The sequence below is a fragment of the Rhinolophus sinicus genome, chromosome 10 (genome assembly GCF_057876585.1).
Source record: "Rhinolophus sinicus isolate RSI-liver-muscle chromosome 10, RSI-T2T, whole genome shotgun sequence".
Taxonomy (NCBI): domain Eukaryota; kingdom Metazoa; phylum Chordata; class Mammalia; order Chiroptera; family Rhinolophidae; genus Rhinolophus; species Rhinolophus sinicus.
Genome location: NC_142510.1, coordinates 3,801,467 through 3,829,419, shown reverse-complemented (window position 1 = coordinate 3,829,419; position 27,953 = coordinate 3,801,467). Strand labels below are relative to the sequence as shown.

General features: G+C 43.3%; 1 protein-coding gene across 5 annotated transcripts in view; it reads right to left on the bottom strand.

Annotated features, from left to right (window-relative positions):
* The window catches only part of SMG1 (SMG1 nonsense mediated mRNA decay associated PI3K related kinase), an 86,148-nt gene extending 75,285 nt beyond the window's left edge, over window positions 1-10,863 (bottom strand). For 3 of the 5 annotated variants that reach the window (XM_019753034.3, XM_019753032.3, XM_019753033.3), the window contains exon 1: window positions 10,406-10,863. Coding sequence is in view for 2 of the 5 variants with exons in the window: in XM_019753032.3 (XP_019608591.3) it covers window positions 10,406-10,494 (89 nt within the window). In the remaining 3 variants the exon portion in view is untranslated. The remainder of the gene's footprint in view (window positions 1-10,405) is intronic. The other 2 variants (XM_074322956.2, XM_074322957.2) reach the window with 1 other exon arrangement.
* Between the last annotated feature and the right edge of the window lie 17,090 nt (window positions 10,864-27,953).

The following is a 27,953-nucleotide window of genomic DNA, read 5'->3' as shown; positions in this document are numbered from 1 at the left end:
CAATGGCCAGAAATACACTGAGGTAGTTGAACTATTTAGCCTCACGTTTAGGGAGGCTGTGAAACAGTTCAAAATCATCACTTAAGCCATGTTAAACCCACAAGGTCTGTACAAATCCTATCTTTTTATTTTGTTACATTTTATACAAAACACACTTCAATTAGATTGATTTAAGTGGTTTAAAATAAAACCTTGTTATAATTCCCTTTTACTACAAAAGAAAAAAAATCAGTGTTTCCAGATATAAAGTTCCGTAGGGAACATCATTTACCCATTTCGCGTAAATTTATAGTGCTGTAATTTAAAACAGTACCAAAATCTCATGACAGCTTCATACTCTACATTTCATTAACTCCCATCTTTGTTTAGACGATACATGTGGTTCTCTTTTTTTAAAGTACTTCAAATTACTACACCGGCAGAGTATATATCCTGTTCATGATTCCACGGATCCATCCTCCCTACTCCCTTTCAAATAAACATACACACACATATACTAGACTGGGGCGGGGGAAGCAGTGAAGCACTCAACTGGGGTTCTTTGAAGACTGGTTCTTAAATTCCAACTATATAATAAAAGCTAAGCATGGTGCAAGCTACCTTTTAACCTACCCTTCCTCTATATAATTCCATTTGCACCTACCCTCCAACATACAGAGGGTGCCAAGAAATGTATACACATTTTAACAAAGGAAAAAAACTGTATTAACATATACCAATAACAAAAGATGAGTACAGGTCACGTGTGACTTCTGCAATTACAAAGAGGTGTTTAAAGTGGTTCCCATCAGCGCCCAGACACTTCTGATGACGACGAACTACTGCTTGAGCAGCGCTGACCAAAGTGTTAACATCTCTTAAAATGTGTATATATATTTTTTGGCACCCCTAGTATGTAAATTGTCACAAAGATTATTTCTGCTGGATCACACTTTCAACTGGTATCAAGTTCTTCAAGTGTGAATAAAAAGATATGAAGAAAAATAAAGAATGATGCAGATCTACAGTCAAATTCCTCATTCGCCAACTTGAAATAGGCTTATAGCCTAATGGAAGCACAGTAGAAAATGTAGGAAGAAATCCACTCCTATACTGGAGAGCAATTAACTGCATGTCCACCAATATATTACTAAGTACGCGTAACAACAGCACCACATTAATGTCCCGTGCCATACTTAACAGAAATTTAACAGTTGCGTGCTTTCACTCATATATCCTCTAGGACTCGACATAAACACCCTTTATGAAATTATGAAACTTTTAGAAGTTACTACACACACAAGAGAAAAATGAAATTTGAACTTGAGTGTGTGTGCCTATGTGCAATCAATTCTAAAACCTTTTGAGGAAGAGGTAAAAGAGGGAGGTTCTTTAAAATTCCAAATCTGGTTCCGACATAGCCACATCTATAGCACTTGTGCAGCACTTGAAGTTTTGAAAGTAACTTCTCCAGCCTCGTCTTTAACCTGCTAACCCTACATCTTAGGGAGGCAAGAATCACCTCCTCGGAGGGGCAGCTGGCAGTGGCCGCACAAGAGACCTTGGTCTTCCCATTCACAGCCCACTGCTATTTTCACGAAACCAGCCTCTCCTAAGATAAATATTTGTGAAGGATCAATACTAAAAATGCACACATTCCTAAAAATAAATACACCTTAGAGAGGAATCTAAAACACCCTGGATTTATTTCTAACTTCTCCAATGCAATTCTACTAAGACAACAAGCGGATTTTCAAATGGGCTAAGAGTGGAAAGAACAGCCCTCTTGGTGTAATTTTTATATCCTCAATAAGATTACAATAAAAACAGTAAATGTTAGCATTATAGTAACTATACAAGACAGGCCATTTAAATAAAAGGCTGCTTTTACAAAGCTTTGTTTTACAGTCAACTGATTACACACAACCTTTGTTAAGCCTAAGTTCATTTTTAATTTCAATTATTTTCCAGAAAGGAACAAGATAGCACATATTAAAATGTTATCAATATTTCAAGAAATTACAGAATTAATCACTTTTAACAGTCAGAATTCTAACTCCAGTCCTTCAAAAACAAAACAAACTGTGTGTTAAGAGAGATTCTTTCAGACCTGACTAACAAACACCAAATCTCAAGTTTTTATAGTCTTGATGCTGGGAAACCTGCTGCACTTTCATTTTTCTTCACGTTATCCAAAGAATATAAGGACAGGTAAAAACAAAAAACAAAACAAAAAAAAAAACCCTATATCTTTTCAGGAAGGAAAACCCAGGACCTCGTTTCAATGCACCAGGTGAAGCCAGCCCCGCCGTGTTATGAGACACTGGTGGGCGAGGGCACCCTTACCTTTTCAGTCATCTCTTCAGAAAACAGCCCCGTTCTATAAAGAGGACAAAAAGGTGACATACTGACTCAAATTAATAGGATTTTCTGCCTAAACTCTGGCAAATCTCAGGAAGCCAATGAAGGGCACCCAAGTTTTGCCTTTTGGGACAGTGATTTTAAGCTGGTTATTCAGAAACAAAAGACTCAGAACATTTGACCCTCCCCCTTTCCTGTCCAAGAGATTGAAATGAGAAAAAGACCTGCTCCAGGACAGAAATCTTCGCTTATGCACCTTAGCTTAACTTGAATCGAGCACGGTGGATGGTAAGGCGCCAAGCAGTGGCCTGGGAGCTGGGTCCCTCCCTGCGTCCCACTGAAGCAAGAACTGACCTGCGTGTACTTTCTGCTCTTCCTCCGCCACCTGTAAGCTGGCTACTTCCTTTAAAATGCCATCACTGCCCCCACATCTCCTTTGTCCAAAATGACATAAATACCCAATTTTGCCTCACTGTCCTTGGAATTTTCATGCTTATGTGAATTCCCCATGTATACGTATTCATATTTGATTTTCCCCCTGTTAATTTATTTCTGTCTCAGAAGGTGGGAGAAAAAGTATTATTTTTTTTTAGCCCCTGCACCAACAGGGAATCTGCTATTAGGGCGATGAATTTGAATTTCCAGTGTTAGAATCAAAACACAGTCAGGAAATAAAGAAAGTGTTACATTTCAGACAAGAAAATTCCAAAGTTCATATGATCAAGAATATAAAGCAAGGAGACCCTCAAGAGGCTGACTAGCAAGTCATGGATGCTTCAAAGAACTAACTATTCCAAGATGGAAGCTGAAATTTCAAACGCACACATCCGTTAAAATCAGAAGATTAAAATGCTGAAGAGTAAAGACAAGTTTTCTATTAATAAATTTAAATAAGGGGAAATTTTAAATTCAAAGGACCTCAGTAAAAAATGTTGCCTACGCTGTCAAATATGGAGGAAGAACTAACGTATGTCACTATAAACTGCAAGACGTACTTATTAGTGGAGCCCTTCCCCTCATCAACAGAAAAGGTATTAACACGCTGGATGCCACCCAAAAATAAAGACCTAGTGAATATTTAGTTTAACAATTGTTTTAAAATCCGTAGACAGATACATGAGCATACAATTACCTCAGGCCACTGCAGAGCCATTAGTAATTTTCTTGGGGACCTGTAAGAGCACTGCTGAGGTTCTTTTTTATGATAAGAAGGGGAAGGAAAAAAATAGTACCTCTTATAAATAAAGAAATAGCATAACAGTAAATTCCATACCAAAAACCAATCTGTAATTCTGATACCAGAAACGCCTCTGAAAAAAAGGTTTCTCCATAATAAATGCAAAAAGTCTGTGAAAGGTTTTTAAATAATAAACACGAGGTCCTAGACATACTATGTATAAACAATATGAACATTAACCTCCAAAGGAATAATTTCTGACATGAATACAATTTCCGTTTTTGAAAGGCTATGAAGATTAATATACAAGAAATAACTCACTGTTTAGAAATCTGTTGATTCTGGAAAATGTGGGTTTCAGTCACTCCCCAATCAGCAGGCACACAGCTGGCCAAGTCTGTCTCCCCAGGTCATTCTGACCGAACGCCAGAAAGCTCAATCCAGGGCTTAACTTTTTAGCGATCAGATTGTTTAAAGAATGTAGAAATAGGTACAATAGAGACCAAAAAATCTGAGAGCAAGGTATTTTTTTAAGATGGAGAGAACCTATGAGTCTTAAATGACCGTATTCTTTCTTCTATAAAACATCTGGCCACCGTGGGCCACCAGAACATTGTCCCTTTGAACCCGGTCGATCAGCTTGTTTAAGCTACAGTCTCGGGCTAACTGGGCAGCTGGACAAGGACCAGTGCCCCTCAAAACGCCTCCTACAATGACAGTGTTTAACTCTGGAGTTCGCTCTCAATACAGAAACAAACTTGCAGAATTCCATTTTCATGTATTTACTTGAGGCAGAAACTAGAAATACACACAAGACAGAGTGTATACTATCTGAGGCACCACAGTAGGGAAGAAGGGATTCAGAGGTAAAATGGTTGTACAAGACGCATGCACATCTGAAGGTTGTTTCACTGGGGAAGACACACAAGCAAATGTCAGGTAGCGGTTAAGTGCTATAAAGAAAACCACAGTGGAGCATTAGAGAGCGCTGCTGCTGCTCACTGACGGGGGTGACTTTTAGGCTGAGACAGCATGAGAGCACCCCAGGTCAAGCACTGAGAAAAGCAAGCTGTGCAGCAGCGACACAGCAAGAACAGCGCAAGCAAAGGCCCGAAAGCAGAAACGCGCTCAAGCAGTGCTGCTGGGCAAGTAAGACACAGAAGCAGGAGGAGTCTGGCTGAGCCCTTCAGGACTAAAACTAGCTGGGGAAGAAGAGATCAATCAGTGGAGCGACAGCGCAGGTAGCTTTCCCTGTAGACTTGCTGCAAGGTCCAGAGGACGGATCCCAAAGGGCAGAAGTCTTCAGGAAAGCACAGGGGTGAGACTTCTAAGAGCATGAACACAGCAGGTACGGAGGGTGGAGAAAGGGCCCCGAACCTGCAGCCCGTGGGAATAAACGGAGCCAAGCACAGGAGCTCGTCTGTTCCGGGACATATGTCTGCAAAGGTTACCAGCAGCTGCACCATCTGAAATTGTTTTCGCAGGGATCTTCAGGTATCCCAAGTAAGTATGTTTAGGGCACAAGAGGAATCACAGAAACGTGTTGAAGATGATGAGGTTATCAGTCCTCAGAAACCATTACGTTGGTAATAAATCATAAGATAATACTCAAACAGGGTTTCCTTTCTACAAAAAAAATGTCTACCTGTACATTCCACCGGGTTTTTTGGTTTTGGTTTTCTGGTTGTTGTTTTTTTTTTGGGGGTGGGGGGGTAAGGGAGTGTAACCCAACTGAAAAGTCATTGGGTATCTGCATATTGACAGGTGTATAGATGTCAAAATTCAATGAAGTTAAGATTTATACATATGTAAATTCTATCTTTAAAAAAGTACTGGAATTCTAAAGGGAATTCAACTAAGAAAAGTACACTCCACTAATACAAGATGGAGTAGAACTATTTTAAGAACACAAATGTTTCTACATCAAAAAACTACATACAGAAATTTAACAGATTACACCCTACATTTTAAAAAAGCAAAATGTAGTAAGCTGGAGTGTTTCATATAGGAATTAAACCACAAAACGTCTGCAATCTTTACTGTTAAGCCTCTATACCAGAGGGGGTATGTTTTATTTTGCAGTCCCCAAACTAAAGTGGGCTCTAAGAAAACTTTAAGACAGCAAAGACAAGTAACCAAAAGAGTAACAATATGAAGAAAACCAAATAAATGACAGCTTCTATGAATCCATAAAGAAGTCCACTGAAAGAAGCCCCAGGGGTTTATTTTAGGTGATTAGAATAGGGAAAGAAAAGCAAGGAAGCAAGTGCCACTAATATGCCAGGCAATGAAGGAGAAATCCTCAGTGACAAAGTTATGAGACTTCAGTGCTTCCAAAAGACACCATGGACCACACTCCAAATAATGTAAGTGTCCTAACCTGAACTGAAGTGTGAGCCAATAAAAAGTATCACTCTCATGATCATCCTCAAAATCAAAACCAGATTAACAAATGACCAGCTTTTGCTTATGGGAATTCCCACATATTGGGCTGAATAAGTGTGTCTGAATTAAAATCATGAATTATAAACAGCATATTTAAGTCCTTAGCAGTCTCTTGTCTAAACTGTTCCAATCGCTTCCTCCTGTGGTTACACATACATACATACACCCCAACTAATTTTAATCTTCCTAAATGATGCCTCTTTCCTGCTGGTAAACGTCAATGGTTCCCTGAAGTCCTTCCAAATACACCAAAACTATGTATCAAGGCCTACAATACAGCTCTTCAGCTTTCTCTCTTATTTATGTCGCCCCTCACAATAACCCATCCTTCTAATCAAACTAGAAATATTTTACCAAGGAAAACACATTTTGACATCTCCCTACTTTCTTCTTCTTTTTTAAGAGACCACCCCACTGCCCCCCAATTTACTGTCAAAGTATACAGATCAATTTCATGGCCCCACTACCCCCTACTCAACTGCAACTTTCCCTCCTGACTCTCCAGGTTTTAAACTCTGTTAATAACCTATAAAAATAATTATACCAAGAATTACATCACACTTACTATCCATATAATGCTTTACCTTTTACAAAGACCTTTATCTGCCACACTGACCCATAACCTCCTCTACTAGTCATAAAAATACCTGAAGCATATTCTAATTTCCTGAATTAGAATATTTTCATTGAATTAGAATATTTCATAATCTCCTGTTATTAAACTACCCTTCAGTTAACACTCCCAATTTAAAAAGGAACCAAAACAGAAGGAGGTGGGGGAAGGTTCAAGTTAAAGATACAATTGCCAAATGTTTCATAAGGAATACATTTTACTTTGTAACAGAAAGAATAAACTTTCCCCCAAAATTAAACACCCATACACAATTATCTGAAAAAACTTAGTGTACTTGGAAATCTGTGGTATAGAACTGGCAATCATTCAAATATATGATGATGGAAAGAGAACTGACTCTGGGCGGTGAACAATGTGAGATATATATGTGTGTGTGTGTGTGTGTGTGTGTGTGTACATATATACATACATACATACACACATATATATTCATATATATAAAGTATTACAGAATCGTATACCTGAAATCTACATAACTTTACAATTGTCACCCCAATAAACTTAAAAAAAAAAAAAAAGAATTGGTAATCATTAAATTCTATTCAGTTAAAGCTCTAATTACAACGATAAATTATGTAACTCCATTTAATTTTGCCCTTTAAGCATTTTACTATATCATGTAAATGTGGACGTCAGACAACAGACTCATAAAAGCCTGACCTAGACAACTGTGACTTCAAACACCCAGCTTCTCACAATGTCAGACATACTGTTTTCCGGCTTTTCTATCTTCACAACACTCTTCCCTGTCTTTTGGTTTGTGACAATGGGGAATAAAGATATTTGTACTTTTGAGGACTTTAATCTGCCTATATCTTATCAAAAATGAAAGCTATTTTTAATAGTTTCATCCTTTTAGAATTGTAGAAAGATCGTAAGTTCAGTCATTGTAATGACAGCCAGGATACACATGTGGTAAACGAATGAAGTCCTAAGACCCCCAAGTGTAGAAGTAAAATAGATCTGTTTTCTGCTGATCTGAATGTTTCCTCGTTTGTTGAACTAATCTACATTGGACTTCAATGTCAAGGTAATCATGTCACTTTGGAATATTAAAATGTACAATAATTACACATTTAATTTTAAAACAAATCATACTGAGCTCTATCTTGATTGGTACAACTAGAAGATTACTTCCCAAAATAAAGTCAAGAAAAGGACAGGCGTGGCTAGTGGCAATGATAAAAAACCATTCATTTGCCTAATCGTTCTTAAATTTTAATTGCGAGTACAGTGAATAAAAAGAGAGACTATAACCAGTGCTAGATAAATGCTTTCTGCTAAAAGTACGCTTCTAGTAGCAAAGGTGGGTTTGCTCCGTTGCCATATGACACTCATCTATTCTGTTACCTGGAACACTTCCTGTCAATGTATGTGGAGTACCTGTGTGGCCGAGATTGACTCAAATAGTTGGTTTCCAGACTAACTGACAAACACTAACAGAAACCAACAAGAACTGCTTTTTTCAACACCACTTCTTCAAAAGCCTAAATCTAGAAAACAGAACCAAAAAAAGCAAAGGAGGAATGGTACAGAAAGGCAAAGAATCTTAAAAGGCCAAAATGATTCAGATGAACCATACAAATCTGCCTGCATTTGCAGATGTTCAGAAAAATAAACCCCTTTTAAGGGGGAAGACGAAGCTCCATTCTGTCAGTTAACTGGAGTCCGTCACCTTTCCAATGTGAAGAGGGGACAGAACAACCTCAAATTTAACTTATGAAAATTTATGACCTGGCAAATATCTGAGGTTTTTTATTGGCTATTTAACAAAACAACTACGGTGATCATGCAAATAAAACTAAGGGGTACTGTCCATTCTCCTCTGTTCCCTCCTCTACAGAAAAGCCAAGTATCCCCAGCATCCTACCCAACTGTTACTCCATGTAACCAAGCCCTGCTCACAGTATCTGTGCACCTGGGCAGTAAGTTCTGAGACTTTGTTACAAGAGCATAGCTTCAAAGAAAGCTTACATCCTCCCCCCACCCACCCCACCACACACAGTCAAGAAATAAAGCATGTGAAAGCCCAAAACAATGTGGGATAGTACTAATAACCCATGTACATATTCCATAACTGCATAATAAGCCATTCTGCTTCATTCCTGTCAAATGAAGAAAGGTGACCCCAGCAGGTGGCTGCAACTCTGCTACTTCATTTATTTAGAATTACAAGCTACCATTTATTCTTTTCTAAAAGCTCTGGGACTCTGAGAAAGGCACTTTATAGTTAGTTCTCTAAATGGATACTAAATTATTTTATATTAATATACGCTGACCACCATACTGAAAAATAATGAAAAATCCATCGTCAAAGAGCTCTCAAGTGTCAAAATAATTTACCATCTAATTCATTATATGCAAAAAATAACCCCAAATTTCACACATTTTAATGAAAGTACAAAACAACTAAGAACGTCAATTACAGATAAAAAGACTCAAGCTAGTCACATGATTTTATTAAAGCACCCACAAAGCCTGAGTGGTCAAGTACAAGTAAAACTATGCTTTTCAAACAATTTTTTAAAAACCACTTAACATCTCAATTCTAGATTCAGGCATTAACTTTTAAAGTCATCTAGTTCTACACCAGTTCTCAACAGACACAGGATTTGGGGAGCATAATAAACAGAGCAAGATGCATACCACTAATTAGCCAAAAGATTATTTTGATTTCTCCATCAAGTCTTGAAATGTTACATGCTAACATCTTACTAAAAAATTATTTCCTTCCAAACACTGCTAGAATTAACATGTAACTATCAGGAAGGAAAAGTCATCCCAAGAACGTGTGTTAGCATCTATTTGGCCAGTTCCTGGACAATCATAACGCAAGTGTGCTGCAAAGCATGAAAGGTCCATGAATCAACGAACTCTAAGATATTACCTACATGTAGGGAGTTCCGGGCACCAGGCTAAATTCTAAATAGTCTCTGAATACTACAAGCACTTATGCAGCCTAAGAGAGGTAAGAATAAATCAGCCCTAATTTAAGCACAACTGCCCCATGATTGATCAGAAAAACACCGAAATTAATTATTTTTTTTTAAAGCTGATGCTCCTATTACTTACTATATCCAATTCGCACTAGGCCCCAAAGAGGTGTGAAGAGCAAATCCTCAATACAAGAGAAAATTCTCTCCACCTGAGTGGCCCACTTAAGTGTCCAGGTGGATTGCTCTCCACCAGGGTCACTGCCCCTGCACTTGGGGAAAATTTATTTCCCAAGACCAGGGTGGGTCGGGCCCATGAACTCAGTCACCGTCTCATCTCACGCCCCGTAACTACCCAGCCTAAAATCAGAGGAAAACCTTAGAGTTGGGTGTTCCGTGGTTGTTTTTTTAAGTATTACCTAACACGTGGGGTCACAGGAGGATCACAGTGAAGGAGGTCTTTCACATGAGGACTGAGAGGGCGAGGGACCAAGGAAGTGAAAGGATAACAGGGAGGGTCCTGGACTCGCAGGATCCCCGAACTCTAATCCCAACTCGGGGGGAAGGTGGCGGGTGGAAAGTGCCCCCACCCGCAGGCCCCTTTCTTCACCCTCCTTGATCCAACTCCTAGGCCAGTGCCTCCGCTGGGCGCCCAGGTCTCGGCTCCAGCCCAGGGGGGAGAGGGGAGGCGTTCAGGCCTCGCCTCCGAGCGGCCTCCTTCCCCAGCCTGGGCGGGAGGAGACCCAGGAAGCCGCGGCCGGTTCCCGGGGAGCGGAGGGCCTAGGCCGCGCCTCCCAGCCCCGCGGCCTTAGGCCTCGGCCAGCCCGAGGCGGGGCCCGGGGGTCGGGGCGCAGGGCTGGGAGCCGGCTCACCCACCTGGGTTGCCAGTCATTCCAGCTCCGCGGGTACTTGGTGCCGCCGCCGCCGCCGCTGCTCAGCCGAGACCCCGGGGCTCTGCGGCTCATTACCTTCCCCGACACGACATGGCCAAGCGCCGCCGCCCGAAGAAGCGCGAGTCGCCGCCCGAACCGGCCTTCGCCGACACTCCGCTCCGGCCCGGGGCTGAGAAGGAAGCCGAGGAGAAGGAGGCAGCGGAGGGCGGGGGAGGCGGACGGCCGTTCCGGGTTCCGCCTGAGCCCGCAGCGCAGGACGAGGCGGCGGGAGCGGCGCGGCGAGGGGGAGGCGGAGGAAGGGGAGGCGACGTCTCTTCCAGGGCCGTACGCGGCCCGCGACGCCGGGGCCCAGGAGGAGGAGGAGGACGGCGAGGAGGAGGCGGTGGCGGCAGCTCCTCACGCTCACACAGTCAAGGCTTCCCCGCCTCCCGGCTCCGCCCGCCGCGCCGCCGCTACCGCACGGCATGCTGGGAGCGAGGGGCGGTGCCGGCGCCGGCCCGGCCGGGGCACAGGGGGCGGGGCCGGGAGAAAGGGGCGGGGCAAGCGGACCGCCCTCCTGCGCCCGGGGATCGCCTCCGCTCCCCGCGGACAGCGCCAAGGTCCCGGCCCTGCCGCGGGGGCTCATGGGAGAGGGGATCTCCGCTCCCACCCCTGGACGCACACCCTCCCAGCGCGCCCGGGAAAGCACCTGACCCACGAGGGCCGGGCAGTCAGGTGTAAACAGGCATCCAATCAAGGGCCTGGGGTGCCCGCGGGCGCGCGAGCGCGCGCACCTCTCCCCCAACATGCCCTCAGGGTTCACGTGCGCCCACCTTTCCCACCCTGCACGGTAGAAAGTGAAAATAATAAAAAAGAGAGGAGGTGGATATCCACCTGCCAGCCCCCACCTGCAATGTGCCCGTGGAGGCTGGACCATTTCGTCACACTAAAAAACTAAACTGCGTAGGTGGAGGGAGAAGACGAGCACCCACGACCATCAACTCCTGTCTCCGCGTCGTGAACTGTGCTTTCAAACCCTCTCACCCTAGCACGTGCCCACCTTCCCCACCAGAAAGAGCCCGGCTAGCGGGGAACGAAAATGGGCACTCTCTCCCCCACCCCCCAGTGTCCCCAAAAGACTTCACTAAAGCACCTAATCCATACCGTTGGTGCAGATAAAAAGAGAAAAGGAGGGCAGGATGTACATCAAACAGGTAACGGGAGTTAGCTTCGGGGAGGGTCTCACTTAACCTTATCTGCCCTGAGGGTCTTACCCTGTTGCTTTATGTTGCAAGAAGAAAAGTCTTTATCTATCACTTGTGTGATTTAAAATGATTGCGAAAGGTACTTGAAGATTATGAGATGTTGGTATCTCCACACACACCCTCCTTCAACCTTTGGCTCCCTGCTTATCCCCACCAAACCCACACTAAAGTATGATCTTGCCAATTCTAAAGAACCAAAAGTTAGATTTTCAAATGAACCCAACCCCCACCCTGCCCATCCCCCCACTCAGGGGAAAAGAAACTCCTGCTCTGAACTAGGGCTGATCACTGACTCAAAGCAGAAATTTCCACTAGGTCAGCCCCAAGCATGGTCACCCACATCTGTGAAAAAATAAAGATACACCTGAGATGACAGGGCTATAGCCCACGTGTACACACGCCATTCTGAAATTTGCCTTAGCACCCCCACACTTGCCCACCTCCGTTTTTCTGAGGGGAGGATCTGAGGAAGGATGCTTCCGGTTGTAAAAGAAGCCTTGTAAGAAGTGTCCTTTCTTCTGTTTATTTCCCCTTTCCTATTCTATGCAGAGGGAAAGTCCCCCTTGAATCAAGTCCCAAGATTCCGGTCCCCTCCCTCACTACGGGGACTGTAGTTCCCTCTCTGGGAAACTGCTATTCCTGCCACAAGCTTATTTCGGTTTTGTTTGTAGTTAATGTTTAATTTCATATGGAATAATGAATATATTGTCCTCATATAGGAGTATGTTTTTAATGTACAGCCTAACCATAATTTATTCTTTCATTCGACATTCAGCAAAATTTATTGAGCAGCTGGGGACATGGATAGTGCTTTAGACTCAATTCCTATCCTCAAGAAATTCTGAAGGAAAAAAAAAAAAGAAAAAGAAAGAAATGCTGGGGTCAGAAAGATAAATCTGTTATAAGAAATGACTGAAAAATTTATGTTTGCCCTCTCTCCAGCACCCTGCAAGCCTGTCTTGCAATCTGATTATAAAGTCCCCCTCTCCCAAAGCCTTTTCTTTCTTTTTTTCTTTTTTTTTTTTTTTTTTTTTTTGAGCCAGTTAGAAAGTTTTGTTTACCACTCAGTTCCTCTGGGGTAAAGTTCAGGCAGGCTTACTGCTCATTTTAGAAGATTTGGGTTTCCTAAGCTCTGGGTTCCTCAAATACAGTGCAAACCCACTGTATGCAGAACACTCACCTGGGCCCCTCTGCATCCTCCAGTGGGACGTGGGAGCAAGGGGAACCAACATGAACTTGAAGTTTATGCTGCTTGCTGTGCCATGAGTAATAAAGTCCTTAAGAGCAATGCGTGATTTCCCGCAAAGGACGGGTATCTGAATTGACTCCTGGCTTTAAGAGATTCGGAAAGTCGCAGGGTGGAAAGACACCTAAATGACGAATTATGGTGTATCAGGAGAGGCAGTATGTGGTAGTGGCTAAGGAGCCAAACTGGCCTGGCTTCAGAGCCTGGCTTTGTATGTATTACTTTGGGCAAATAATGTCTCTGCTCCAAGTTTTGTCCCCTATAAAATGGGGATAAGAACAACAGCTGCCTCCCAGGCCATATTAAATACATAAACTACTTAGAACAGTAGCTGGTATTAAGTCAGTACTCTATCAGTGTTAATTATATTATCATTGTGATCTGGGCTAGATAGTGGTTGGCCCAAAGAGCAGTCGTAACTCAGGAGAAATCCAAACTGAAAAAACTTGGGAGAGGCTCCATCCAGGAGCTAACAAGTTTTCAAGAGGCCTCAAGGGAAAAGTCATTACATCAGAGGAAGCATCTGCAAAAGCCTAGACAGAAGTGTAAAAATATGGCATCGTATAAGGATCAAGTATTGGTATGGCTGGAAGAGGATGAACGAGGAATTAGCCAGAGGTGAGTTAAGGAAAGGTAGGTGGAAGCACGTCTCAAAGGTGTCTGTGCATCTCAAATTTTACCTTCCAGCAAGCAGTTTCCCCAAGACACTGTCTCCGTCGCTTGGATGATCTGACCTTCTTGCCTCTCAAAGTTTAATTCAACTGGGGCTTTCTCTTGTCCAGTTAGCCATCCCTGAAATCCACAGCCAGAGAGGGTTAGCTTCTTTGCCTCTTTTTATTTATTTATTAAATTTATTGGGGTGACGATTGTTAGTAAAATTACATAGATTTCAGGTGTACAATTCTGTATTACATCAGCTATAAATCCCATTGTGTTCATCACCCAGAGTCAGTTCTCCTTCCATCACCATATATTTGATCCCCCTTACCTTCATCTCCCACCCCCCACCCACCCCTTTTCCTCTTTGAATCAGCATTTTTCCGGTTGAAAAAAGGATAACCAACCCAAACTGCCATAAGCCAAACAGGAACCTGTTTAAAATCTGAAACCTTCAAGAAAGTAGATCTGACATTACTTTGGGTGCAGCCTCACTCATGATTCAAATAATGTGATAAGGGCTGCGTTCCTCTCTGGTTTTCTCTAGACAGTAACATTCTCAGGTAGGCACACTCCCTCCAAAGCTTTTTCTTAATTGTAAGTTCCAAACGTCCTTGGACCTGCTTTCCTCAGATCCTTTACTTTTTCTGCACCAGCTGAGTTGATTCTCCCCTCCTCTTTGGGACCCTCAGCCCCACGAGCGAATGGCTGACATGGCCAATTAATCATTTTGACGTTTAGAAACACCGCTTTTGAGCCCCTAAGCACTAAAAATGTTATCTGTGCCTCCTCCCAATATACATGGGCTATTAAGACAGTTCTAAACGACTGCGGAAGAACTGAAAGCCCAGTTTTTATCATGGCAACTACTTCAAAACTTCAAAATATATCTATCAAATAGGATCAAAACTCTCAAAACTTAATAAAAGTGTTTTTTTTCTCATGTCTTTTGATGGTTCTGCTTTACTGGTTCCCTTAGCACTTCTCTGCTGTACTCCAGTCAGAGGGAGCAATTTTCTGTTCCTGAAACACACAAGAAGGCTTTCCAGCCTCTGGGCTTTAGCACTTGCTGTTCCCTCTGCCTGGAATACCTTTCCTACTTTTGTTTTCATCTGCCAACAAAAAGTCAGCTAGATATTCCTTTAGCAAAAAGGATTTATTCGGGGGCGGGGGGTGGGGAATAAAGGATTGCAATCCAGTATGTGCAGCCATGGCGACCCACATGCAAGTCTAGGGGGAAAAGGAGAGGAAGTTATTTTATAGAGGGGAGGAGGAAGTTTGGGGGCGGGGGACAGTTTATTACTGTAGAGTTCTTCCTGCAGGGCTTTCAAAACCGACTGGGGTGTACGTGCTCCTCCTCCAGACCCCCCCCCCATTCCTGTCCTGGTTGGTCTCTGTCACTAATTTTGACAGAGTGAAGTGAGTTAAGTTCCAATGATGCCCTGTTTAAAGAGGCACTTACTCTCAGGGTCATGAAAGTGCCAACCCTGCCTTACCCTCGCCCTGGCAGGTTTCCCTGGCCCATCTCAAGTCTTCTAAGAGGTTTTCTCTGACCTCCCAGCCCCCTAAAGCTGGCCAGTGCCCTTTCCAGGTACTCTCTGTCACACACCCTATTTCTTTCCTGGGTAGCACCCACCACCATCTGCAAGCACTGGGTTTCTTGGCACATTTATTATCTGTCTCCCCCTTAGGAGATGAGCTCTGTCTGTGAAAGCAAAGGTCCCACCTGTCCCACCTCTGTCCCTTCAATCCCCAGCACACAGCACACAGCACCTGACCCAGAGTAAGCACTCAAATATAGTTGGTAATTGAAGGAATGACATGGAAATTAGCCAAAAGATGGACTAAGATGAACATAAAAGTGTCAACCTCAGTTTTAGCTACTAATAGCAAAAAAATGGGGCCTTATATCAATGCTCAACAATAGGGAACTGATTAGGAGACAATACACGTGTAGTTGGAATTGTTTGCAACCACTGAAAATTATATTTATGAAGACTTTTTAACGAAACCAGGAAAATATTAACATGTTTTTTTTTGTGTGTTTTTTTTAAAAAGTATGAGACTCAGAAGTGAACACGTGCTAGGACCTCAACTCTATTAAGAGGGTGGGGGAGGTTTCATAGAAAAGAGATGAGAAGAAAATGTATTAAATGTACCGACTACTGGTGTTCTGTGGTAGCAGGACCATAAATGATTCCCCCCCCTGCTTATTGCTAGTTTCCTAATACAGAAGCGGTCGTCATAAAACAAAGTATTAAAAAACTAAAAATAAGCCTTCAATAAGTATGTGTTGAATGAACAAAGAATGAATACTCGTAAGAGTGCGGCATGACCCACACAGACCAATTAAATAAGCTTTGGCCAAGGCATTGAGTCTTAGCTCTAATAATAGTGACCAACTCTGGCTAATATTTATTGAGCTTTTACTACCACCAAGCACTGAGCCAAATGCTCTGTGGGGCTGACTTCATAGAATTCTCCCAAACCACGCCGATGCCAAGAGGAACGAAGCAGCCTGCCCAAGGTCACCCTGCTGGTAGCAGGCAGGGACAGAAGGGACATTTGGTCCCTACCTCACATTCGTCAAAGGCCTCAGATTTAGGTCATTGACGTATTGCCTGCTGAGGTTATTCAGAGTCCCAGAGACACGTTGCCAAAAAAGAAGTCTGGATTTTAAAACCCTGTGTCCCCTTACGGGCCCACACACCTGGAGGGACTATGCACGAGCGCGTCCTAATAAATGACATTATTACCTGGTGAACAGGTCAATCTGTTGCATGGCAGTTTTTTCCCCCTTGTGTTAAAAGTGTTCCATTGTAGAAAGGAAAACGCTTCCAATATACTATAAATTGTGCGCCCTGTTTGCTACTTCGTAAATTTTTAACGTAGTCAGAGCCTCAAATACTGAGAGTTCCCCTGAGCCTTTCTTAACATCTGAAAAATCCAGGTGTCAGGATTTGAACCAACCCCACCAGGATTTTCCTACATAGACCTTCCAATTTCCTAGATGGATACTCAAATTTATATCACAAGTAAACAAAACATAAGGCTCTCTCTTTGTTTCCTTTTATTGCCAAATCTGACACAGGATTAACCCCAATGAGGCACCCGGCATGGGGGAACGTCAGTCTCAAAAGAGAAGGAGGTTTGAGTACAAGAGTGGTTTTTAAAACACAATCTTAAAAGCAAACCCCCATCTGAGAGACATTACAAAAGATTTTTAAAAAAAGAAAAACAGTAACCCTCTTATTCCTGCTCCCAGCGAGGGAATCTTTGTCACAGGTCAGGCTTCCTTCGTAAGGGCTATTTTTATAGTGAGTTTTCTAGTTGGTGCGGGAGGAATTTGGCTGGGAAAGCTCATGACACATTTGAAATCTGCACTCAGGCTGCCTCAGCTTGAGGCAAGGGCCAAGCTTCTGTGAACCAGGGCACAGGACTGCTGGCCAGTGGCTCGTGCACTCTCCAAACAATACAATAGGATGGGGAGGATGCCCAGCCAAAGCTACTTGTGACTTATGCCGGGGAGAAAAGAGAGGGTGACATTCCCCTCTGCCTGGCCCTCAGGTGCCTTAATTTTCACGGGGAAGCTAAAGGAGGCATCTCCTTGCCGTCTCAAGAGTAAAACAATTATCAGGGACATGTGTAAATAAAATGCAGATTATGTAAATAAAATCTCCAGCAGCAGTCACTGCCATCTACTGTTTGTACAGTTATCATTACCAGTTTAAAAAGATATCCTGGGCATATTGGTTTCCTTTACCTAGTAAATGTCTTCCTGAAGAACTGGATTGTGTGGGAGCCAAACTTTTTGTTTTGCATGCTAATTGACAAGCATTGTTTGGCCAGACATAGTGCAGTTCTCTTTCTCTCTGGCCTTTTCAGTAGGAGCTCCTAGCAATGAAGCCTTCGGTTCCTTCTTCATGTTTTAATCTGAGGCTCCTAAATGTCTTTCCCCGGGTTCTTTCCCAACTCCTGCCTTCTTTACCCTTTGCCTAAAGTCAGGGTCCCCTGGGATGGTGTTGAAAAGATATTCATGTGTGGTGGGGGCAGGAAGAAGAAGTGTGTGGATGATAAAGTTAGAGCCAGGTGAAGGAGACTGGTGCCTTCAGGATCTGTGTCACTACTGGAAGTCACCCAAATCTGATGATGACGATGATGGTGGTGATGGTGGTGATGATGGTGATGATGATGACGGTGACGATGGTGACGATGGTGATGATGGTGATGATGATGATGACGATGATGGTGATGATGATGATGATGGTGGTGGTGATGGTGGTGATGATGGTGGTGATGATGGTGGTGATGATGATGGTGATGACGATGATGGTGACGATGGTGACGATGGTGATGATGGTGATGGTGACGATGATGATGATGGTGATGGTGGTGATGATGATGGTGGTGATGATGATGGTGGTGATGGTGATGATGGTGATGATGGTGATGTTGTGATGATAGTGATGATGGTGATGATAACGATGGTGATGATGGTGATGATGGTGATGGTGACGATGATGGTGATGATGGTGATGACGATGACGACGATGGTGATGGTGGTGATGGTGACGATGATGGTGATGACGATGACGACGATGGTGATGGTGGTGATGACAGTGATGATGGTGATGATGATGATAATGGTGATGATGATGGTGATGCTGATGATGATGATGGTGGTGATGGTGGTGATGGTGGTGATGATGGTGATGGTGGTGATGGTGTTGATGATGGTGATGATGGTGGTGATGGTGTTGATGATGGTGACGATGATGATGATGGTGGTGATGATGATGATGGTGGTGATGATGGTGATGATGGTGGTGATGATGGTGATGATGGTGACGATGGTGATGATGGTGATGATGATGATGATGGTGATGATGATGGTGGTGAAGATGATGATGGTGGTGATGATGGTGATGATGATGATGATGATGGTGATGATGACGGTGGTGATGGTGGTGATGATGATGATGATGATGATGGTGATGATGGTGGTGATATGATGCAATTCATAGTAACAATCGCTCACGTTTACTGGGCTCCTGTTACCCACCAGGCACTGTGCTAAGGGCTTGACATAAGTAGCTCCTTGCTGAATGAATCCTCAAGACTACGTAAAATTGGTTGCTCCTCTTTCTCCTGTTTTACAAATGATGATGAAGCAGAGGCTCACAGAGGATCCAACATGCCCAAGGTGACGTAGCCAGTAAATGGCAGAGCTGCAGCTTAACCCCCCATGCAGTTGCCTCGCCCATCTCCATGCTGCCCTGTATTTTACTTTAACCAACAATCAGCTTAGTCTGTCAGTTTGTATGACTAGCCCATGTCCTTGAAAGCTATCGGGTGTCACAAGATTCATTCGAGCTAAAGAGTTACAGAGCCCACCAAGTAAAGTATCTCCCTCCAGAGCTTCTGGCTGAAACAGAACCGTTGGCCTCTTAGGTGGACAGTTATTGGTGTCATAACTGAAATGCTCCCTTTGCCCCACGCCAAGGAAACAAAGGAAGGCTTATTCTGGAAGGTTTCTTGTGCTGAAATGATCTGAAGGTCACACTGCTTGGCACGGTGTTTGGACTGTCCCCCAGGCATGCCACCTCTCCGGGGACCCCACCTGCTGGGCCCTGGAAGAAGCTTCTCAGAAAAAGCTCTAGGTGGCTTTTGGATGCAGGCAGAGCAGATGGCCGAGTATGACATCACCTCGGGTAAGGGAAGCAGAAATAGGAAAATAATAGGAATGTAGGAGAATAATAGCCTAATCTCCGAATTATCAGCAACTGTTTGGGAAGTGTTTATTCCCAGAAAATACCAGGAAGGGAAGAGAGCTAATAAATGACAAGGCCTGGCCCTGTGTTCCCCAATTCAAAAGCAGATACCACTTTTTCCACCAGCTTGTTAAAACTAATAAAGACTACTTACTAAGAATTTTAATTGTATTTATTTCTATCTACCACTGTTCCTCAAACACTGGGAGGAAAATATTATCCTTATTTTATATAGGAAGAAACTGCACTCAGAAAGTTTATTGAGTAACTTGCCCTAGGCCATCTAACTGGTAAGTGGCAGAAACTGATTTTATTTATTTAAGTTTAAAAGTGTGATTTTATTTTATTTTATTTTTTTATTAGTTTCTGGTGCACAAAACAATGTAATAGTTAGACATTTATCATTTATATCCCTCACACTGCATCAGCCCCCCTCCCCCCATCCACTACCCCTCTGACATCACACACAGCCATTACATTTCCACTGTCTCTATTCCTAATGCTGTACTCCACTTCTTGTAACTATATACATATATAAACTTGTAGTTGACATTCATTATTGTTCAGCTTCAGCTTCAGGTGTACAGTGCAGTGATCAGGCATCTATATCATCCCTGAGGTGGTCTCCCTAATGAGACAAGTGTCCATCAGATACCCTACAAAATCTTTACAACATTATTGATTACATTCCCCAAATTGACTTTCACATCCCCATGGCCATCTTGTGGTTACTGACTGTGCTTTCTAATCCCCTCACCTTCCCCCTTATCCCCCCCATCTAGCAACCCTCAGTTTTTCCTCTGTGTCTCTGAAACTGTCAGAAACTGATTTTAAACACTGGGCTACCTGATGTCAAAGACACACCCCCACACACACACCTGAAAACTACTTGAGGGCAACAGAAGGAGGAACATTTTTCTGACCATCCTGTAATGTGCCAAAATGATATACATCAAAGGACAGTAATCAACAAGTGAAAAGGCAACCCATGGAAGGGAGAAAATATTTGCAAATCATGTATCTGAAAAGGGTTTACTATCTAGGACATACAAAGAACTCTCAGAGCTCAACAACAACAAAACGAAAAACTTGATTAAAAAATAGGCAAAGGACTTGAATAGATATTTCTCCAGAGAAGATATACAGATGGACAACAAGCACATGAGAAGTGCCTCAACATCACCAGTCATTAGGGAAGTTCAAAACAAAACCACAACAAGATACCACTTTATACCCATTAGGACAGTTATTATAAACAAACAAACAAACAGAAAATAACAAGCATTGGGGAGGATGTGGAGAAATTGGAACCCTGTGTATTGCTGGTGGGCATGCAAACTAGTGGGACACCATGGAAAACAGTATGGAAGTTCCTCAAAAAGTTGAAGAATAGAATTACCACACAATTCAGCAATTCCACTTTTGAATATATGCTCCAAAGAACTGAAAGCAGGGACTCAAACAGTATTTATACCCATGTTCACAGCAGCATTACTCACACTAGTCCTAAGATGGAAGCAGCCCAAGTATCCCCCGATGGATGAATGGATAAACCAAATGTGATACATCCACACGACAATACTATCCGACCTTAAAAAGGAAGGAAATCCTGACATATGCTACCATAGAGATGAACTTTAAAGACATTATGCAAAATGAAATAAGTCCAGGATCTCTCATACACAAAAGGACGCGTACTGTATGATTCTACTTATATGAGGAGCCTAGAGCACAGGCTCACAGAAGCAGAAGGCAGTTTCCAGGGGTTGGGAGGAGGCAAGAATGCAGAGCTATGGTTTAACAGGTACAGAGTTTCAGTTTGGGAGGCTGACAAGATTCTGGAGATGGCTGGTGGTGACGGTTATACAACAATGTGAATGTACTTACTGCCACTGAACTGTACACATAAATGGTAAATTTTATGTTTTACCACAAAAGAGAGAAAGAAAAAGTCACGGGAACTATTACTGTTCTCTACTTAATAATCCTGCCTTTCTAATGTTAACAGGAAACAAAACTCATCTATTATTTTTTTCAAATTAATAATGTAAGTTATTTTTTAAAGTACTGAATTAATAGATTTTTCTTATGTGTTATTTATAGAAATAATTTTTAGATTGAAAATACTGCTAGTTCCAATTGCCTATCAAAATAGTTTTTAATGAACTGCTGAAAACCTCATTAACTGTATTCAAACCTTTTGGAAGAAAGAACACATGAACAGAGTGATAGTTTAGACTGACATTATCCAACAGGGCAGCCACCAGCCACTGTGACTTCTGAGCACTTGAAGTGTGGCTGGCTCCCATTGAGAGATGCCGTAAGTAAAATACATACCAGCTTTCCAAGACTTATTACCGATAATTAGAGTGTAAAATGTCTCAATAATTTTTTATATTGATTATAGGAAGTGATACTATTTTGGCTCTATAGGGTTAAATATATTATTAAAATCAGTGTCACCTGTTTCTCTGTGTGTAAGGGATACTTACGCTGTGTCTGGGCACTTCCAGAGATGCAAGCTATTTCTGGGCCTTGGGCAGCTCACCAGCAATCTCTGCTGAGGATTGTCTCCCAGGGTCTCCTCACAAGAACTACCCTTTCTACCCTTCAAGGCCCAAATCAACTCTTGTATACAATTTATCTTTATCTTCACACCTAAAGAAACTCCCCCTTTTTTGACCCTGCAGAATTATCTTACCCACATTTAAGGCATTTAAGTGTATTAAGTCTTAATTACCTAACCAAACGAACGTGGGTAGTTTTTAAGAAGTATCTGATTTGGGGTGAGGAAACATAATAATCATCTTTTACCTTCTATCTAGTCTATACCCACAACAGACATCAACAATCAATCACAGCACTATACCCACGACAGACATTAAGAATCAATCATAGCATATTTTCTCTCCAAGCTCATTGAAGGTCTTATTATCATTTTCAATACAGAGCTCCAGGCAGCTGCTACCCATTGATCAAAATTGTCATGAGAGAAAAAAAACCTATTTGCCACCCGTGTAATAGAGTCACTTAGTGAATAGGATTGACGGGAAATTCAGCAAAGAGGCACAAGTTTAAATTTCTCACTCTTTGCATCACAGGCTATGTAACAGTAAAATGAAGCCGATAACTGGATTTATTAATAGTGGCTATCAACAGAACCATGGGAATCGCACACATAGTTGGACATGCTATTAATAAATAGTCAATGAAAAATGGATTCTCTAGTCAAATAAGTGAGAAACACAGGGTTTCTAACAAGTGAAAATGATTTCTTGTTCCTCTCCAAGAAGGGGATCTAGTATGCTCCCCAATTTTTTTGACATAGGGTCCCATTTTCCTATCTTAAGGAGCTATGTTCTAAGAAGCATGTTTTAGGAAATGCTGTTCCAAAGATTAATGCTGCTGTTTTATTTTTGAAAACATCTGTTGACACTAGGAATCACTATAGGCTTTCCTTTATTTTCAAATTTATTTCTTCAAACCCAGGCATTTGTTGCCATAAAGTATCTGATGGTAACAGGTAAGAGATGAATCATCATGGTAATTTAGAAGGAAGGCAATGAAGCCATAGCCTGATCCACCCCTCTGTTTGCTGATGAGGAAACTGAGGCTCAGGGAGATGAAATGTCCTGGCCAAGGTCACCAAGTATCTAACAAACTGGAAAGCTAGAAAAAGAAAAAAAAAGATAAAGTATGAAGTGGCTCAGAACTATCACCTCCATAATCTCCTGCCCCTTAGACTACGCTCATCTATCATTTGTTTACCCGCAAGAGAAAATTACATTTTGCAGGTTGGCTGGGAATATAGACACACTCCCTTCCGCCAAACAGAAATAGAGACAAGATTTATTACAGCAGAGAGTGAGAGCGCCTTTGGAGCTCTCTCAGCCATCCCGAGGAAACCAGGCAACGTGAAAATTCAGGTTGGAGCTCTCGATAGGAAATACGGTACCATTCACAGAGCTGCTCCGGTTTGGTTTCTGGAGTTCTGAACATCATTTTGCCTGTCGTGAGTGTACAATGTCCTCAAACGTGGGCCCTGGGACAAGTAAAGGTTCGTGGTTGGGGTTGGCCTCTCAGTGGAAAGCTGTGCGGAATCTGACCATGAAGCGGACATGGGGCCTCATCCCACACTCAGGAATGCCATCGAAGAGACCACATGGCACATGTCCCCACACTTGTGCCGCCCAAGCAGCTTTCTCCCTGGCAAAGCTAGTGGGCACTGATTTTCACTAGGTCAGGGTTTCTCACCCTTCACACTATTGGCCTTTGGGGCCGGATGATTCTCTGCTGTGGGCCTGTTCTGTCACTGTCGGTTGTTTAGCAGCGCCCTTGGCCTCTACTCACTTTGCCAGTAGCAGCCCCCAAACTGCAACCATCAGGAATGTTTCTAGACATTGACAAATGCTCCCTGAAGAGCAACACTGCCCCTGGCTGAGAACCACTGTTCTAGATGAATCCAATGAGGACGACTGCCTTTCAAACAAGCGAGTGAGTTCCCACTAGGCAGTGAGATTCTTGGGCAAGGGACTCAGGAGACATGTCAGTCATCTTTCCATCTTTCCTCCCGGACACACAGTAGGTGTTCATTCACCAATTCATTCCACACATATCTATGAAGCACCTATTACGTGCTGCGCACTCTTCCAGGGGATATGGATACAGAACAGTCTATCAGTAGGAATTAAGTTGGTAACAGGATCCAAAATAACAGTGACTTAAACAAGATACAAATCCACTTCTCTCACAAGTAAAGTCCAGAAGCAAGTAATACAGCTCTGTTATGACCATTCTGCTCCATGAAGTCTTTAGTGACCCAGGCTCCATCGATTTTGTTGCGCTGCTGTACACAGCCTCCAATTCCAAGGTTACCTCATGGTCTAAGGTGGCTGCTCCAGCTCCAGCCATCATGTCACATTCCAGCCAGCAGAATAAATAAAAGGGTGGGGGGGTGAAGGAAAGGGTATATGCCAATGATCTTTTAAGGACGGTTCTTGGAAACTGCCCTGTTATATTTCTGCCTATATTGCATTGGCCAGAACCTAACACGTAGCCATACCAGGTTAACGGGGACTGGCCTATTATGGACTCAGCCAGAAAAAGGAGGTTCCATTTCGGGGGAAAAGGAAAAGAACAGACATCAAAGGATAACTAGAAGTTCCTGTGAGAAATAGTGTACGCGGTGAGAAGTGAACACACCTTGCCTATAAAGCCATGGGATACAGGCGCCTCAGTACACAGGGCTATTTGAGGGATTGGATGTGGGGTGTTACGGGAATAAGAAAAATATTGCTTAGGGTTTGACTTGAGCAACCAGGGTACGGCAATGCCACTTACTGGTATAGAAAAGGCTTGGAAGGAGGCAAGTTAGGGTCAAGTGTTCTGTTCTGACCAGGTGATAGCCACGACACGTGTGAGATCTCCGCGTACAGGCACCAGGCTGGGGACTGGATATGTAAGAATGTGGCCTAAAGATGCAAAGTTGAATCTCATCAGCCTAAAGATGGTCCTTTAAGGGAAGTGTGAAAACAATGTCAGAGACAACGTGTGGGCTCAAGAAAAGGAACGTTGTGCGTTTTTAAGTGCAACTAGGCCAATTAAAACACCTGGAATCACCCACTTTAAATGAAAGGCCCTTGAACATCCCAAGAAGCCCCCTTCTGATTCAAGTATGGGCAACTCTTGGTCTGGGTTTTCTGAATAAACCTGCCTTAGAATCTTACACACCACTCACAACGAGCAAAAGGCCTTGTAGCATCATTTGGAACAAAAGAACCTGAAAGAGTGTCCTCTGTTATATTTACATCGCATTAGTGTTGCTTTGTGATTAAAAAATAGAAATGAAAAAACAAAACATTGCAATTGTGCAATATTTAAGCCACCCTACAGCTTAAACAAGCTTTTCGGATTTGCCTGGGGAAGTTCCCAATGAATGGCTGCCATCTCCATGGGACACAAGCCCCGAGGCATAAATACATTTTGGGAACACTGCCTGCTGCTTGCAAGTTAAGAACTGCTACTGTGTGATTTTAATCAGACCCAACCCCTAACTCCAAGGAATTTACAATGTAATAATAAAAGGAGCCGCACTAGATACAGAAGGTTATTTGCTGAGCATCTACTATGTGCCAGGCGCTTTTAGAGACAGAATTCTCATCTTCACACAGGCTTCATGGGGAGGTATCTTTCTCCCCATTTCACAGATGAAAGTACTAAGACTCGGAGAGATTTGTGTGTCTTGTTAAAGAATCAGATCCACCTTTCCTTAGACTTTTTGGCATGTCCAGTTTTTCAAGAAGCCTTATTATTCATTGGGGCATCTCACTTCGCTCTCCCATTTGCTCACCCAAACTAGAAACCCCATTCTTTTCTTAATCCCCTACGGTTACCGGCTTATAATGGGCACCCAAATGTTTATTGGAAGAATACACTAGAGATACAGATATGGCTACATAGAAACGAGCGCCACTTTGCAAAGGTAGAACTGGAATTCTACAACAGCCCTGGAAGCTCACTTAGTCTAGAGGTCACTCTCTGGCTGGTCCCAGGTGGACTATGGCCTCAGGACTGTTTTGTGCAGTTTCCAAATTCTGCAACAAAACAAAAGTTATATTAGTTCCCAGCATTTGGAAGTTGGGAAATTGCAAACAAAAATCCAAAAATTTTTTCTTTCTTTCTCTTTTACTTCCCTTGAAATCTTGCAACACTGGATCCACATACCCACAGGTGGACAAGGGGAGAGGGAGCCCCATTTAGATTTCTATCCTGGCTCTTGTAGGCGTTTGAATTTGCAACCTCAACTGTCATTGTTACAGAAATGAGAAAACCGAGACCCACTCTCAGCCCAAAATCGGCCTATTCTAACCTGAAGTTCTTTTCGCTTCCGTAAGAGGATAGTAAATCCAGGTTCATATTTATTCCAATTCTGAGTCAGCCTTGGTTTCACTTTCTAAATCACTGGGTAGTGATCTGGTGATCGAAAGAAAGAACTGGACGGCGGGGCAGACAGAGAATAAGGAACAGATGTTTTACGGGGAGGCTTCCTGGGAGTAGCTATTAGACAATGTGGTAATTAATAAAATGGTGAGCGGAATGTGTCCCAATGTTAATTAAAGTGTTTCCTCTTCCCTTACTCTGTAGGGTCCCCTTGAGATGCTCACTGAATTTAAGTCCTCTCCCCCTCGTCATTTTCTCCTCTCCCCACCAGAATATCCATTGATGGGGAGCGGGAGAATATCTCCAGAAAACCATCAAAACAAAAGCAACAACCACTGGACGCAGTTCAGTAAATCGTGGGTCTCTAAGTCAGAAAGTTTCAGGCACACACTTCAGATTGCGTTTTTTGGTACCCCAGGCCAGTGCTTGTCATATGTTACTGTTTACCGGTCACTTGGGATCTTGCTAAAATGCAGACGGAGTCGGCTGGTCTGGGCTGTGGCCTGAGATTCTGCATTTGGAACAAGCCCCCAGGTGACCGTGGATGCTGCAGGGCCAGTGTCCACACTCTTGCGTAGCCAGGCCCCAGAGCAGGTCACTGGTTCTCAGACTCCCGTCCCTCTGAGTCACCTGGGGACCATTGAGAACTACTGGTGCCTGGGTCTCAACACTTGATGCTGATCTAATTCGTGGTGGGGAAGCCTGGGCATTCGGAGTTTGCAAAGCATCCCAGGAGATTCTAGTACAAAGTACAGTCTGAGAAGCCCTGGGGCAGTCGTTCCCCAACTGTAGTGCACATCGGGGTTGCCCGGAGGGTCTGTTAAAGCACACAGGTCACTGGGGCCCACATTACATGGTTTCAGTTGGTCTGGGTGGGGCGCGAGAATGTGCATTCTGACCAGGTGCTGTGGACGCTGCTGGTCTGGGGATCACGTTTGGAGAACCAGTGCCTGTAGCAGGCGAGGCGAGGCGGAGGGAGGGCACGCAGACTGCAGCTGTGTCCCCAAGGGAAGGCAAGCAGTTCAGGAAGCATCAACTGTCAGAGTGGGCTGTCCTCTGGTCACCTGGAGAGGACCGGCCACCAATCCCAGACAGCCTGTTTTGTGCCATAAGACGCGCCAGTTCCCCAACCTGCCCATTCCATATGGCCATGCCCCTGTGCCATAGTTCCAGCCAGTTGTAGCCCCTGCAGCATCGAGGGTGGTGGTCTGGTCCCCAGAGAGGTGGTGCTGATGGGGGAGGATGAATGTCTACACCAGGGCAAGTGGGAGACCTCCCAGCAAGTCTGGATGGTGGCAGAACATCCACCCACTCGTGTTTCTGTAAAAGCCCGTGAGTCCATCCTCAGGGATGGTTTAATGACCCTGGTTCTCAGGCAAAGGGTGGAGAGCTACACTATAAACACAGGGACATCGACATGTGGCAGGAGTAAGAATTCACTTATGGGACCACAGGGAAGAATCAGAAGTGTCCCTAAAAAAACAAAACAAAACACTGAGCGCCTCACTTCAGAGTTATTTTCCAAATCAGCGTAATGTTGTCTCTAGACTTGAATTCCCTTTTTACATTAGAAATAAGAAAAAAGCATGCTATAGATTTACAACTAAGCTTCAAGTTGGAGTGGATCTTTTTTAAATATTCATTTTTAATCTTCCTCAAAAAAAAATTCCTTTT